We start from the raw sequence: 17252 nt of genomic DNA, 5'->3' as shown, positions 1-17252 counted from the left end.
ATAGGTAAGTAAATACGGCAACACATATTTTCAAAATAAAAATACATTTAATTGTTAATCATAATTAGTATCCCTATTTACTAAATTCTAATTTTATTCACAAGTAAAATATACTGGAATTTTATACACATTTTCCATATCAGTACAAAAGGATTTAGATTAATTTCCAAAAAAACATGTATTTTAATATATTAAAATTTAAGAAATTTAAGAAAACAATGTATATATATATATATATATATATATATATATATATATATATATATATATATATATATATATATATATATATATATATATTAAAAGACATTTTAATTTCACTTTAACAATAGGCCTTTAAGTTTTGACTTTGACATTGGGCCTGTAAGTTTTGACTTTGACATTAGGCCTGTTAGTATAAGCCCAGGTGAGATCTTCGATATTGTTTTTTTTTATTGATCAATAGACGTCGTTTGTGAATCTGCTGATTCTACTGTATCACTTGAAGGCCCTTGTCTATACCTGTACATAAGAAATAAATTAGCCTAAAGCATTTATTCAGACATTATCTAAAAAACATAATTGAGTTGAAAACCATAAAATATCAGCACCAACACACGCATCCTTTTGATAGACATAAGTGTTATTATATCACACAGGAAAAAATATATGTGATTTTAGAAGGTAAAGATTTAACTCTTTTTCTCCGTAATTATTTTCCACATTTGGACGGAATTCTTCATTTTGCTCAATAGTATTTCACTAGCCCTTTTTTGATCACGCTTCAATAACGTTTTCGTTGGTTATCCGAAAATGTTTTATTTGGTTTAGAATTAAAGGTGAATGCAGGCTCTTTCATATAAGACAAAGTAAAGCTTATAAAATCAAACATTAATTTAATTTGATGAGTTTAAATCAACGATTCTATCGTCAATAAGTCGAGAAAGAGTTAAATACTTGAGTTAAATGTCTTTAAACAAGTACGTTTGTACATATAACAATAAATATGGCAATTCTCATTATGGTTCAATACTGCAGGTGTCTTTTATTTTGCAAGCGGACGAAAATTCATTAGTAATATAACTTGACTGAATGGCCCAGGCAACCCATTCCATGCTATAATAGCACTAGAATAAAAGCAGCATTTGTACAAATTTGTTCCCGCATATGAAAAAGGACTCAAAAAAAAAAACAAAGATTTACTGCTGCAGGGGTAAACGACTGTATAGAGAATACGAAAAACATGCATATATGTGACCCTGCCGGACCAAGTAAAACAAAGGACGTTTGGGCCACGAGGCCTTCATCAGCTACAAAACAAACAAAAAATAAAAAACAATTAACACAAAATAGTCTTAAGTTAACTTATCTGTCCGATGTTGTTCTCTATCGAGGCAGAAAAGAAATGAGCTACGCTGGTGTAAAAGCGCGGGAAAACGGAAGGGGGCGGAGATGTCAGGCAAAGATGAATGGGGAAAGGGGGTACCGTAGTGTTAGTGTCCATCGTGTATTAAATAAAAGTGTGCTGGTTGTTGATCCCGTTAGGTTGGAGGGTGCCTGACATGTAAATAAGTTTGTTTTCTATCTGCAGACGGGTGTTTTTGTTGTTGCATTGTTGTATGGCAGTGACGAGGAGGTCGGTGGTACCCCTATGATGTGTTTTATTAAAATGGATAGAGACGGGCTTAGTAGCAAAGTTACGGATGTCTCTAAGGTGTTCTTGGAGTCGTGTTTTTAAGGTCCTGCCTGTGTTTCCAATATAAACCATCTGACACCTTGAGCATATTATAGCATATATGACTCCTCTACTATTACAGTTAAATTTGCCACTGATCTTGATGGTCATTTTAGGACAGGTGACGGTGGGGGTGGCGAGTGTGTGTTTGCAGGTCTGACAATTACGTCGCTTACATGGCCAAGTGCCAGGTTCACTTGAAATGTTGTGGAGTTTAGTGTGTACTAATATGTCTTGTAGGTTTTGGTCTCGCCTGAATACTACAAGAGGTGGGGATGAAAAGACGTCGCGAGTATGTTCATCGGCTTGGAGAATGTTCAGGTTTTTGAGAAAGATGTTTTTTGCTTTCACATTGTGAGGGTGGTAGGTTAATATCAATTTGGGCCTCTCATCATTGCTAAATATCGTTTTTTTCTTGAAAGCTTGTTCTCTTTTAAGATTCTCCACTCGCGATAAGGCTTTGTCTAAAATAGCTTGAGGGTAGCCATGACGCAAGAAAAACTCTATCATTTCAGTTGCTTTTTCCGTGAAGTCATTGTCATCTTGGCAAAGGCGGCGGATACGTAGAAGTTGGGAGTAGGGGAGTAGGGGAGTAGGGGAAGTTGGGAGTAGGGGATAGAATCTTTACAGGATGGTGGATGGGATGACGAGTATAGAAGATAGCTATGGCTGTCAGTGTCTTTGTAATGGCAGGATGTAAACAGAGAATTTTGGGTTACGTTTATTTCTATGTCTAAGAAGTTCACTCTAGTTCTGGAAATGGTGTAAGTGAAACGAATGGCGGGATTGAAGTTGTTAGTGAACTCAATAAATTTGATAAGTTCATTCTCTGTCAGAGATGTTATGCCTAGCCCATCATCAATGTATCTCCTATAGAATTCGGGCATGGGGCCCGTGTAGGATGAACAAATGTTGAGTTCTAAAAAGCCCATAAATAGGCAAGCATAAGATGGACCGAATGCCGTACCCATAGCTACTCCGCTGATTTGGTCGAAAAATTGCCCATTAAACTCGAAGGAGTTGAGAGTAAGTACAAGCTCCGTGAGGCGAACTAGAATGTCAGTGGATATAGATTTGTGTTTGTTTTCTGGTATATCAAAAAAGTAACGGATGGCTTTAAGGCCGTCAGCATGTGGAATGGAAGTGTAAAGGGAGCTGACATCTAGGAGGAAGAGTAGGTATTCTTTGTCAGGTTGTAGTATGACTTTTGCTAGTGTTAAAAGGGCGTGGTTGGTATCTTTAATGAACGTAGGTAACTTTTCGACTATAGGTTGAAAGATTGTGTCCAGAAAGCGGGAGATGCGTTCAGTGGGGCAGGAACAAGCGGAGACAATGGGTCTGCCGGGGTTGTTAAGTTTGTGAATCTTAGGTAAGAGGTAGAAATATGGTTTTCCTAATTCGCTATCATGGAGTCGTAGTTTGTGGGCCGATCGTGGAAGTAGGTTATCAGTAATAATTTTATCTATTTCAACCTTAACTTTTTTATTATTAGAGATGGTTCCGTCAGTTTTTCTCGGTGCATAAAAATTGGTGTCGCTGAGCTGGTTAAGGGCCTCCTTGATGTATAAGTTTCTATCCCACACTACGATAGAGCCGCCTTTATCTGCTGGTTTAATGACGATGTCCTTACGTTTACGGAGTTGGTGGAGTGCTTCTCTTTCGGACCTGGTTATGTTAAGCTGCTTTAATGGAGGATATTTCACGAGTTTCAGATCATGTTCTGTCTTTTTGATGTAAAGATCTAAGGCTTGAGAGGCTCCCGCATTGGGGGTCCAATTGGATTTACGTTTAGAAATTCCTATAAATGGGTCATCGAGGTCATCGTCTAGATCTTTGTTTCCGTCACTAGAACCACTGAAGTGGTATTTGAGTCTAAGTTTGCGAAAAAAATGGTTTGCATCTTGCATAAGTTGGTAATTGTCATGCTGTTGATTAAGAGGAATGAATTTAAGTCCTTTACTCAGAACGGATCTTTCATCGGCGGAGAGGGGGAGTTCTGGTGGTATGCAGACAACCAATTTAGTGTTAGAAGTAGTGTTGTTACTCTCGCTGTTGCTGTTTCTATGTCTGATATTATTTAATTTCTTGTCTTTGCAGGTGTTAAGATATGTATAAAATTTGTTATTGTAGTTGTTGATAATCAGTTTGATAAGTTGGAAAGCTTCGGGGATATGAGATGTAAGGGAGTATAGGCGTGAATTAAGGTCATCAGTGGAATGCCGGGCCGCCGATAATTGTCGGGTATAGATTTCGACAACACAGCACTTGGCCATGTAAGCGACGTAATTGTCAGACCTGCAAACACACACTCGCCACCCCCACCGTCACCTGTCCTAAAATGACCATCAAGATCAGTGGCAAATTTAACTGTAATAGTAGAGGAGTCATATATGCTATAATATGCTCAAGGTGTCAGATGGTTTATATTGGAAACACAGGCAGGACCTTAAAAACACGACTCCAAGAACACCTTAGAGACATCCGTAACTTTGCTACTAAGCCCGTCTCTATCCATTTTAATAAAACACATCATAGGGGTACCACCGACCTCCTCGTCACTGCCATACAACAATGCAACGACAAAAACACCCGTCTGCAGATAGAAAACAAACTTATTTACATGTCAGGCACCCTCCAACCTAACGGGATCAACAACCAGCACACTTTTATTTAATACACGATGGACACTAACACTACGGTACCCCCTTTCCCCATTCATCTTTGCCTGACATCTCCGCCCCCTTCCGTTTTCCCGCGCTTTTACACCAGCGTAGCTCATTTCTTTTCTGCCTCGATAGAGAACAACATCGGACAGATAAGTTAACTTAAGACTATTTTGTGTTAATTGTTTTTTATTTTTTGTTTGTTTTGTAGCTGATGAAGGCCTCGTGGCCCAAACGTCCTTTGTTTTACTTGGTCCGGCAGGGTCACATATATGCATGTTTTTCGTATTCTCTATATGAAAAAGGAATATGCCTTTATCGTTGTGTCTTTCTGAGTATTTTATTAGCGGCCCCCGAAAGGGGAGAAGACGCTATTAGTTTTGTGCGGCCTGTCTGTCCGTCCGTCCCGTTTAGATTTCAGAAACTACAAGAGAAAATGAGAATCGGACATCATGATATTTTAGAGCATTCAAAGTTCTACTTTTTTAATTTTCTGAATGAGAAAAATCTAATTTTTTAAATCGACTATTCACTATTAATAGTAACAAACACTGGAGGCTTTTTAGTAAGGAGAAGATAGTACACCATAATTTTCACATATTTACGCAAATGGTTTTAGATATTTGATAAAAAATAAGATATTGTTACAATTGTATTGCTAAGTTATGTAAGTTCTGTCATACTAAGTACTACATTTACAAAAAAAGTTAACTTTTTTCTTATAGAAAAAAAAAGTCTATTTACTATGCAAATTAGTTGGACATAATTTAAAACAACAATTAATAAGTAGTTTTTCATATTATCGTGTGAACTGCAGAGAGTTACTGTGGCTAAGAAACACAAAACTAAAAGAATACTTACCTGGCATAGGAAAAACGGTGATCAAGGCGACCTTCTCCCAGGTCGAGGCTCACTCATTGCACTTCAGGTGGGCTGAAGCCTGCGATCACCCCTAATGTGGGTGACTCGGGTGCGTAATTTTTGCGTATGAGGAACTGTGTTCGCGCTAACCCCTGAAATGAAATAAAAGTAATGAATCAGTGATGCCCAACCTAATTCGACCCGCGGGCCGTTTTAATTTCCGACACTCGTCTAGCGGGCCACATGACTGAAAAGTTACAAAAACGAAATGAAATTGTTCTGAAACTATTTTGGTAGAAACTTGTGGATTTAATACTTAGCTAATAGGTAATTGGACAATTATATTTGTTACGTGTCAGAAAATAGCTTCATTTCTCGACTTAAAATGTGAGTACCAGGGTAGGTAGCTTTACCACCGGCTCATTTTATGGTCTCTTTTCCCCGTGGATCCTCCAATCTCTAGGCGTAGTTTAATACTCTTTTATTCGCGACTCAAACCAAGAATGTCGCCATATTTATTTAATAATGTAAACAGCCCAGACACTTTCTTTCTAAAATAAATATGTTGGCTTATTAACATATTCAACAAAAAAAGTATAGATAGGTTCACTTTTCCTGGTAGATTCTACATTCAGAGTTCCAAAGCATAAAAACACAAATGTTAAAGATCATAATACCGATCCACCGGCGAAAAAATGAGGGCCCAAACGTAAATAAAGATACATTTTTTCAACCTTTTTTTTTGGAAGGGAGATTTCTACACTTTGTGCCGACGATTCGGTGGGCCGGACGGAACCACATCGCGGGCCGGATGTGGCCCGCGGGCCGTATTTTGGGCATCACTGTAATGAATGGTTTGAACTTGGTAAAAGCTTGAATTAAACACTATACAGATTGTCTTCTTTTCCTCTTCAGCGCCTGTCAACAAATGTCTATTGTTGTTGGAAAAAATAATAATTTTTTTTTTTACAGAAATGATTTTTTTTTCTTGAGGCTTCGAATAAGATATTGACCTTTTTACAAAACAATTAAATCAATTAGATACTCATTATTACGCATCAGTTCGGCCAGGTTCACATCTAACTTCACATTCACTTTCACCTATCCCTTGGTCTGTTGGACCTTTGGGGCACCACACAGGATCTGTCAACCTTCTTTCTCCATTCTTCTCTATCATTAGCCTTAAATAGAATTTCATTATGATATTCATCCTTAAAATATTCAAACCTGCCTTTTAACATACCTGGGTGGACAACTTCTGATAGAATTTAATACTGATATTTTTCTGAAAATATTGAAACCTGCTTTTTTTCCTACCTGGGTGGACCACTTCGGGGGGCCGATATTGAGAATGTGTTTCCACACAAACTGTATTTGTAATCTTGTTAGATTTTGTTTTTGTATTTGAAGATTATATTCAGTGTTTCATGTATAATTGCTACTTTACTTTTGAGTCTTTTCTTCTGAAGACTTTCTAAATTTTGTTATTTTACTAAAGGTGTTACTCGAGTCAAATGTGAATATTCGTTATTTATGAATCTCACTGCTCTATTTTGTGTCTGTTCCAGTTTCTTAATGTTTTCTTGAGTTGAGGGGTCCCAAATAGAGAATGCATATTATATTATTGGCCTTACCAAGGTTTAATAACTTTTTAGTTTTATGTTCTTATTTGATTTATGGAAATTTCTTTTAATTAACCCTAATGCTTTGTTTGATTTTTTGATAGTTTCATCAATATGTGGATTCCATGCCAGTTTTGTCAGTGTCCAGGTCTTAATTCCATACTTTGATGCTGGTCTTATTATGCTTTTGTATATTATTTTCTTTGTTTTCCTTGATATTGTTTTGCTCTTAAGTAAATGATGGGTGCTATAAAATGCTCTGTTGCCTCCTGCTTTTCTTTCCTTTATTTCTATTAGTAGGGCATTTTTTAAATCAATTGTACTTCCTAAATATTTGAAAATTTGGACATTTTCAAAATTGTGGTCTTTGATTTTAATATATTGTCCCTCTGATTTTCTCTTGTCATTACGATGTACTTGGTTTTACTGTCATTGACCTCAAGTCCTGCTGGTAAATGCTTCTTCTAGTTGTGTGAAAGCTCTAGCAATGTCAGAGGTTTCTTTACCCAATAATGCAATGTCATCTGCATAAGCAAGGTATTGTAGAGATTGGCTATTAGTTGTGGACCCATATTTTCTCTCCTGAAGTAGTTAATTTAGTCATTTAGTTGTAGTGTATTAATTTTGTTTTAAATACAAATGGACTAAATGTAGGGGAGATGAGCCTTGTGTAGAGAATTAGTTTATTAGGTATACAGTGTTTAAACTAACAATACTAAATAAAACCTTGTATTATTTATGCTTTAGATGAGCTCAGTAGCTAGCTCATTGTAGAGGCTAGAGAATACGGGTTCAAATTCAGACTTGACAACCATGTATTCGCTTTTAAAATAAGTGCCGTTGAAAAGACAGCAAGGAATCTCCCAGATAAATCCTCCTGCCAACTGATCCACAAAAGTTTTTGGCCAAAACTGCACTGATATTTCTATAAGCATAAAAATTGCAATGATAAAAAAAAAATATGTTAAACTATTTCCAATCGCCTTTATTTATTATTGCTAGTCAAGATTAGGTGTGGCAATCCTTTTGTTTCCATGCACCAAGTTTTGTTCACTACTAATACAGATCCGCTTTACAAACGTGTATTCTCTTTTATACCTTTAAAATTTTGTAACATGGACATTTTGACAGTTTTACATACCACGTACGATCATTTCTATCAAAATCATATCCACAAATAATATGTTGGGCAAATTTTTGAGTTATTTATATGAAGGGATGTCACCAAAAAAACATAATTTTACTTACATTTTGGACATTTGTGAATTATCATTGATAATCTAAATTGATTTATTCTAAAAGAAAAAAAAATAAATACCGAAAGTAATTTTAAATGTAAACCAAATCATTTCTTAGAACAGACAAGTGAACTAGCTTTAATGAGATCTAACGTGTCAGTGTTCACCATATCTGTGATAAAGTTAAATAACTGAAATCAACTGACAGTTCATCAATTTGGCAACTAACGGGGTATTCGTTGGTCTTTTATATTTTTTTATGGATACAAATTCATGTATGTTTAATCGATTCGACGGGCATAACTATAGGCATTTATACAAAGCTTATATCAACTCACTCTGACTGTCTGTTGGTCTGGTAAAACGTATGTACACGTAATTTCTCCAACGCCAATCTTGGATCAAGCTGAAACTTCGCACAATTATTCATTGACATAGATTAAACATGAATCAATAATATAAAAAAGTAATCAATTACTCAAATAATTACTGGTAATTTATTATTTTGTTTATATCATCAAGGGAAACTAATATTTCAGCACTCACAGATATGGCTACATTTGTTGGACTTACTGCCCCTTAAATAATTGTTAACGCTATTTCTCCCAATTCACCAATCAGGTTAATACTTTTAGCAATTATTTATTTACATAACAAAACACTAATCAATAAACAAAAATACTCAATTAGTCAATTAATTATTAGTAATTAATTTCTTTGATATCGAATAAAGTAGATAACTTGTACATTATTAGTAGATATAGTTTTAAGAACGGAGTTTTTCCACTTTAGTTACTCTTAGTTGTTTTTTTTTAAAGATCTCTCTATATAATTTTCTTCTTCGCTCAACAGTTTGGACGAGCAAGATGTAAAGGAAATATCACTCTCTTATTTCTGCGGATAGTAACCCCACGAAAAAACAAGAGGGGGGGGGGAGAACAAGTGGGTATTCACACGTCGCTACAAATGGTTGCGTGCTGGATTGTCAAACCTTGCCCGCTCCAATCCCCTTCGTCCTGCGGGAGGTTTGGACTAAGAAGTAAAGTATCTTCAACTCTGAAGGAACAACCGCAACATGTAAAACATTTTACAAGCAAACATTTTACAAACACTAAATAGCAGCGCCGGACTTAACCATTGTGACCAAGAAGTCATGGAAAGAGAACAAGTAATCTACCATGTATATTCACCCGTCGCTAAATAGCAGGGCCGGACTTGAGCATTGTGGGGCCATATGCGAAAGGATTTCGCGGGGTCAAGTTTGGGTAGGAAAGCGGACAATAAGTGAAATTGAAGACTTTGTATTAGAAAATAAATTCGTCTATGCATTTTATTCATTCTTTACTACGTACAGAATTACTTTACGAGCCTTGATTGTAGCAAAGTCATACAGTATATTATGATAATTCTGTTTCCTACATAGATCACGCTCAATAGCAAGAAGTATCAAATGTTTCAATTTATCTTTGAGAATTGTTGACCTCAAGTAATTCTTCATTAGTTTGAGGCGCGAGAAGCTTCTTTAACCAGATAACACAATTACGGCTAATGCATAATGCCCTTTTTTTTTAAAATCGCGTGTAGTTTTTTTTATTTTGCTTGTTACCAATTGTTTTTGTATAGCGCTTTTCAATGTGCTTAGCTTTCATAATATTCTATGATCCTATCACTTATCTGGATTAGTTCGGGAAAAGAGGGAGGGAAGGTAATCTTTGCGAATTTTAGTGTAATTGTTTTTTAAAGGCATTTATCAAAAAATAAGTGTGAACGAACTAAATTCAAACTCATGGCTCAAACCTCCAACATACTTACAACTCTGAAAGGGAGGAGGAGATGAAAATAGCAAATTGCTTAAATACCTATAGTTTGTTTCAAACTTATGTGAAAGCGTCGACCTACATGGGGGATTAATTCAGCTTCTGCCACCTGATCAGTCAAGTACAATCTATTTCCCTTGTTCAAGATACCAAAAAAAAATTTAATTGGTTAATTTTTTAGTGTTTTTTTTTTAAATGTCAGGTAAAAGAAATAATTTTGCCAAATATCAGTTTGATCCCAGATTGGTTGTCGTTGAAATCACGTGTACAAACGTTGCACCAGACAGACAGAGTTGATATATACCTTATAAAAACAAACCGCGCGTGGTGGACAAGTGATTATGCGCTTGGCTTCGGAATGGAGACGTCCCGGGTTCGAATCTATGTGAAGACGGGGATATTAAGGACGCCAATGAGTACACCCAACTCTAACGGGTACCTGTCTTTAGTTGGGGAAAGTAAAGGCGGTTGGTCGTTGTGCTGGCCACATGACACCCTGTTCATTAACCATAAACCAAAGAAACATTACCTTTATATCATCTGCCTCACAGATCGCAGAGTCTGAAAGGACTATTTTACTTTATTTCAATTACTAAAATAATTAAACAATTTAAGTTTCATGCTAATCAAACAGTATTTTTTTTTAATAGTATGACAAGTTTTTTTCTAACTCAAATAAAGAAGTAACGACACAGGTACCAGCAGCAACAGAAGCCAAAGTGGAGAAAGCATCTGGTTATCGCTAGCTAAAATGATAAAAAAAAGAAAGTAGTAAATAATTTGAGTATTCAGTTGACATGCCGTTTACTTGAGATACTTATAACTTGATTTCTTGTCAGCCAAACGGAAAGTCTAAAACAACGCATGCATAATTAACATCTACTGTAAAGTTACAGTATGATATCATGCATTTTATCAAATGTGCTAAAAGCTTGGTGTCTCGAGCTGTCTGGATGATATAGTTGTTGACTTGGTTCGAATGTGATTGGTTAATAATTATTTGGGTTATATAAATATTCTCGTGTTTGAATAATGGGTTTTTGAATTTAGGGATTCTGAGTTCCACCCCTGAGCCCAAGAACACAAATAATTACTTATAAGAAATTGGCGAACGTAAAAAAAAATGTTGTTTGTTCTGGAAACATGACACCCTATTAAACCGTCGGCCATAGAAACGGATAACCATAAAGTCATCTGCCCTTCAGATCGCAAAGTCTGAAGAGGGAAATTTACTCGACAAAGTAACAAATCGTCTAGTTTAAAACTTGATCTTAAGCGGGATGCCCGCAAAAGTTGTTGGCAAATATTACTTTCTATTATGTCTTATTGGTTGTCGTAGCAGACAAGCTAAAACGCTCTAACGATTGTTTTATAATTTAAAGTTAATGTAAATCGTTGAGAAAAAAAAAATATTAACTCGTTCACCACAAGGTGAAAAACTCTAGTTTGACCGTCATCACTTTTCAAGTAAAAAATTAAAATTAACTTTGCCTAATGAACTAGATCTAGATCTAGGTCTAGATCCAACATAGGTTTTGAAAGGACTATAGCGTTCGGAAATTTCGGAATGCAAGTCATTATTTATTCGTGCGTTTCATAAATTTATGTTTAGAAAAAAAATAATTTTAAAGTCTAGATCTAAAATGGCTTATCATTGGAATATTACAAAGTGTAGCAGATAAAGGCCCTATATATTTTTTTCCTTGTTCTATGCTACTGTTGTTGTTGTTACATAACTTTGAGGGGGGGGGGAGACGTAAAACGCTCAATAGGAAGTTTTTACATTTTAAATTAATTTTGCGTCGGGCATTGAATACTCTATAGATTTAGAGACAGTGGGATAACAGTAACGAGATACGCAAAGATTTCTACTTGGGCTGCTTCCGAGGTACATAGCTAAAAAGGAGATCATCAGATGTTTGAGCTCACTGATAACAAAATGTAGCCCTAGTATCACATACACCTGTAAAACTGAAAGCTACATGCTTAATACAAGAGCTTGATGACACACAAGCATATAAAGGAACATTTCTTGCCCAAAGGAGGCAGTACAAGAAATAAATAAAGAAAGACGAAAAAAAAGATGTATAAAGTAGGAAATGTTTTTTTTTTTATTGTTTTTTTTTGTTTGGTCCAGAGTTATCATTTATTTTTGTTCATGGATATTTAATTAGTTTGTGTGAAAATGGATAAGTTCTTTCTTTTTTTATTTGCACTAACAAATCAGGTCTAGCATTGGATTCAATTCCTTTTGACATAATCATTTAATTAAAAGAAACTTTCTGTAAATATTTGAATAAAATATACTGAGAATATGTAGGTTCGTTCGTAAATTGTCCATACATCTGCGCTTTAATGTAAATTGTCCCAACAGTAACATTAATGAAAAATTTGTAAACATTTTGTTCAATTTTAATACAATAGCATTCATTTGCATAAACACTTGAATTAAATTTAGCTCGTCTTAAAAAACAGATCTGAAAAATAAAAACAAAATTTAATTTAAATTTAAAAATTAAAATATGACTAAAGTAACGAGGTTAATTCAACAATACTTTAAAGAGAGTTAGTGTTATACAAACTCATAGCCAACCCCACCAGATTTTAACCCTGGGCAAGGGATATTGAAGCCATAGTGTAATCCTTGTTTTGATTAATACATTTGTAAAAAATCATTTAAAATTAAAAAACAAAGTGCACAACCTGTTATCAATATTCATTCTTCTAGACTAATCTAGACCTTTAAACAAGAAAACTAAATGTAATGAAAGTAAGAAGATCGATTTCAGTACCATTTGGCATTGTTTTTAACTTGAAAAAAAAAAGCAACTTTTTTTCAAAAGACGAATTCTGACTTCCATTACTTAGGTATAGGCTACTTAGACTTAGGTCCACCCGTGCCGTTCGACCCATTAGGCGGCAAGTTGTTTCCACAAAGATCTATCACTGGCACCTGGTGTTTACTGTTCTAAGGTCCTCCATGGAAGTGTTGCGCCAGGTTGTACGAGAATGTCCCTGTTTGCGCTTTCCTAGTAATGGCCTCCAAGTTATCGCAACTCTTGGTATGCGTAGTACATTTAGTCGGTGGACATGTCTCGCAAACCTCACGCGACGCTCACTAAGTGTTCGACTCCCAGTTCGGCATAAGATTTCCTTGTTTGAGACCCTATCTGTGTAACTGAATCCGTCTTACTAGCAAGTAATTTCCTTCCTAAAAATTATCATCAACTATAACATTTCTAGGGAAATCTTTAGAGCCGTTTTCAAAATTCGTTTCAAGGCTTTATGTGTTTTCTTTTTTTTTCAATTTCTTTCCATCTGTTTTAGCAAATAAAAATGTGCTGACAGAATAGTGAACTTACAAAAAAAAATTAATAAAATTATATCTACCTTCATATGACGAACCTTACAGTAAACATCTTCTGTTTTTGGTTTTCTTTAAACACAAAGAGAGATTCACTACTAAAACAGACATCAAAATAGTACAGTGAGATTAATCGCAATGTTCACTTATATTGTAGTATTGAAATACATGGATAAAAAATATTCCTAAAAAAAAAATAACAACTAAAAACTGAAATGCCCATAATAGACTTCTATACTTAGACTTAGGTCCTCCAGCGCCGTTGGGCGCATTGGGCGACAAACTGTCTCCACAAAGATCTGTCACTGGCAATGTCTGAAGCCTCCTCCCACCTGGTGTCAACAGGTAGACACAACTCTAATTTATCTCTCACAAATAGAACAATCATACTTTATGACAAGAAAATAAAAACATAAATTTAAATAAGCCTATATTAATTGCGGTTCGTTAGTTTCAATTGGAACTGTGCTGCAGTATTGCCGTCTTTAAGCTTCTCTACATTAAATGGGCGGGGTCGTGTGGCTCGTTTTGGTTGGCGTTTCAATCGGAGCTTACATTTGCCACTGACAAGGTAGTGGTCTGAGCCGATATCAGCTCCTCTGCGGGTCCGCACGTCTAACAGAGATGACCTCCATCGTTTGGAGATGCAAATGTAATCTATCTCGTTGAAGGTTTCTCCATTTGGTGATCGCCATGTTTTTTTGTGTATTTGTTTGTGCTTAAAATATGTGTTTCCAATTGAAAGGCTGTTGGATGCGCAGAGAGAAATCAAACGCTCGCCATTATCACTGATGTTTTCTGCAGAGCCATATGGTCCCATTACATATTCAAAGCCAGTTCGGTTGGGATTGATTTTGGCGTTAAAATCTCCCATCAGTAGAATTAGGTCGTGAGTAGGTGTTTCATCAAGAGTGGTTTGTAGTTGATTATAGAACTGATCTTTGATGGTATCTTCTGCATCCTCTGTAGGGGCATAAGCTTGGATGGTAGTGACTTTAATTTGCTTTGTTTGGAGTCGAGCTGTAATGATGCGGTCACTGATCGGCTTCCAAGCAATTAGCGCTGAAGCTGCTATTTTAGACATGATGATTCCTACACCACCAATGTGCTCCTTGTCATGTCCTGAATATATTATTGTCTTGCCATCATTGATTATTTTTCCACTTGACGTCCACCGCATCTCGCAGATCCCAAGGATGTCCAGCCGATATGAGTCAAACTCTCTTAAAAGTTGGGCCAGTTTACCGCATTGATTCAGGGTTCTTACATTCCACGTGCCTATAAGAGTCGGTTTCCTTGCGTTGAAAGGCTTGCCATGTATCGGGTATTGGACTTCCAGTTGGCTTTGATCCAACACCGTCATCAGGGTTTGGCCGCCCTCGCCGCATGTATAGTTTTCATTATGTGTCGAGTTTGCCGTTTCTGTAGCAATAGTGGTTTTACAGGGTGGGGTCGCTAGCCCCACGCCAAACCCTCCTCCTTTCTCACCCGGGCTTGGGACCGGCATCTTGCAGATATATTGACCCTTGAAGAAGAGTGGGCCAACTTCAAATATACCACTATTGGGTGCGCAGAAGAAGTTATCGGAAGGAGGCGAGGTTCATACAAGGAACGGTGGATACAAGACAGAACATGGAAATTGATAGATGAGAGGAAAGAGGCCAAACGTAGACGAGATCAGAAAAATGAAACACAGGATCGCAGCCTAGCGGAAGAAGCCTATAGGGAAGCAGATCTGAAAGTAAAGAGAAGCTGTCGGCAAGATAAACGGGACTGGATTGAGCAGAAGGGACAAGAGGCACAAGCAGCTGCAAGCAGAAATGACACAAAAACCCTCCATCGTATTGTCCGAGATCTCACTGGAGCAAAGAGTGGACATGGGGCACCAATAAAAGACAAGCAAGGCAAAACTTTGTTAACGAAAGAAGAACAGGATGCAAGATGGGTAGAGCACTTTAAAGAGACCCTTAACCAACTGTCGCCAGACCTAACTTACATATTCAAGGACCCCTCTCCAGACAATGATCTCAAGGTCAAGACAGACCCAATAACTGCTGAGGAGGTTACCATGGCCATTGCAGTGCTAAAGAATAACAAAGCACCAGGACTAGACATGATATCAGCAGAAATGCTAAAATATGGGGGACAGTGCATTGTTAACAGAATGACTGATCTTTTAAATCTCTGTTGGCGAACTTCAAAAGTCCCAGAGGACTGGCAAAAGGGAGTGATTGTAAAGCTTCCAAAAAAGGGCAACTTGGCAGACTGTAACAACTGGAGGGGCATTACTCTCCTCTCTGTCCCAGGCAAAGTTTTCAGCACTGTTTTGTTGAGACGGCTTCAACAGTCTGTAGATGAAAGGCTCAGAGAAGAACAAGCAGGTTTCCGAAGAGGCAGATCATGTACAGAGCAGATTTTCGTTTTACGAAATATCATAGAACAAAGTCTTGAGTACCAACAACGGCTAACGATCAGTTTCGTGGACTTCAAAAAAGCGTTTGATAGTGTCCACCGAGAATCACTATGGAAAATAGTTAGAGAATACGGTATACCAGAAAAATTCGTCCAGATCCTACGACACCTTTACAGTCAGTCTAGTTGCTGCATTAAAACAGAAGAGGGAACAACAGAGTTTTTTACAATCGAGACAGGTGTTAGACAGGGGTGCATCTTATCTCCCTTCCTTTTCCTCCTAGCCATCGACTACATAATGAGGAGAGCAATGAACCAGACTGCCTTTGGTATTCCATGGCATGAACAACTCCAATTGACGGACTTGGACTTTGCTGATGATGTTGCACTACTCGGGGCTACAAATAAATGCATTCAAGAAATGACGGAGAGCCTAGACAGAGAGGCACCCAAAATTGGCCTCCGCATAAACTTGGATAAGACTAAAATTATGCGAGTGGGATATAAGGCAAAGGGTGTCCCCGTCAGACTTGGCGAGTCAAAGCTTGAAGAGCTGGACAAGTTCACGTACCTTGGCAGCATCATAACAAATGATGGAGATGCTTACCATGATGTAGCGTGCCGAATAGGAAAGGCAGGGAGCATTTTCCAAAGGCTGCAGCCTATTTGGACTAGCCAAGCCATTGGACTCGAGACAAAAATACACCTTCTCAACACAATCGTCATTCCAACTGCTACATATGCATGTGAGACATGGAAGTCATCTGTCAAAATTGAGAAAAGACTAAATGTGGCTCAACAGAGATGGCTGAGACGGATTTTGGGAGTCAGTTACACAGACCGGATCTCAAACAAGGAAATCCTTTGCCGAACTGGGAGTCGAACACTTAGTGAGGTTGTGACTGAGCGTCGCATGAGGTTTGCGGGACATGTTCTACGTCAAAATGAATTACGCACACCAAGAGTTGCGATAACATGGAAGCCAAAACGAGGAAAGCGCAAACAGGGACGTCCTCGTATTACCTGGCGACACACCTTCATGGAGGACCTCAGAACAGTGGACACCAGATGGGAAGAGGCTTCAGACATTGCCAGTGACAGATCATTATGGAGACAGCTTGCCGCCCAATGCGCCGAACGGCGCGGGAGGACCTAAGTAAGTACTAAGTAAGTAATATTAATTGTAGTTGTCTGCCATGTAATTAACTGTGTTTCTGTTTAGATCTAGACTAACAATAATTAATATGTGTGATTGATTACAAATACTTTTAAAAATAGATTTTGTTAAGCGCAATTTCACGCTTTTGTCTTTTTAAATATGCTATGACCATATCACTTGTCTTGACAAGTTGAGAAAGAGGTGGGAAGAAAAATATGGGGATATCTTGGAAATGTTACCGTGATCGCTTTCTGGATGCATTTATTTTTTAAAAAGTTGAACGTACTCAATTCGAACTTGAGGGCACAAGCCTTCGCAATGTTCCGATGGTGGATATACTAACCACTGCTAGGTAAGTAGTTATAACAAAAAGTTTCTAGTTATCTATTGTTAGTTTAAAAC

At 37.1% G+C, this 17252-nt stretch overlaps 1 protein-coding gene and 1 non-coding gene across 6 annotated transcripts in view; one reads left to right on the top strand and one right to left on the bottom strand.

Annotated features, from left to right (window-relative positions):
* Positions 1 to 286: 286 nt before the first annotated feature.
* The window catches only part of LOC129922858 (craniofacial development protein 2-like), an 80222-nt gene continuing 63256 nt past the window's right edge, over positions 287 to 17252 (bottom strand). For 3 of the 5 annotated variants that reach the window (XR_008774811.1, XR_008774812.1, XR_008774813.1), the window contains 3 exons: positions 13306 to 13377; positions 5239 to 5390; positions 287 to 501 (listed from right to left, as the gene is read on the bottom strand). Coding sequence is in view for 2 of the 5 variants with exons in the window: in XM_056010692.1 (XP_055866667.1) it covers positions 13713 to 14786 (1074 nt within the window). In the remaining 3 variants the exon portion in view is untranslated. Of the gene's footprint in view, positions 502 to 5238; positions 5391 to 10596; positions 12393 to 13305; positions 13378 to 13517; positions 14787 to 17252 lie in introns of those variants that run through there. The other 2 variants (XM_056010692.1, XM_056010693.1) reach the window with 2 other exon arrangements.
* LOC129923018 (U1 spliceosomal RNA) lies at positions 5231 to 5393 on the top strand. The gene has a single exon (XR_008774953.1). It is a non-coding gene; the product is annotated as a U1 spliceosomal RNA (small nuclear RNA).

This window comes from Biomphalaria glabrata, chromosome 14, assembly GCF_947242115.1.
Source record: "Biomphalaria glabrata chromosome 14, xgBioGlab47.1, whole genome shotgun sequence".
Classification (NCBI taxonomy): domain Eukaryota; kingdom Metazoa; phylum Mollusca; class Gastropoda; family Planorbidae; genus Biomphalaria; species Biomphalaria glabrata.
The sequence above is the reverse complement of the archived record's forward strand: the minus strand, read 5'-3'. Positions and strand labels throughout refer to the sequence as shown.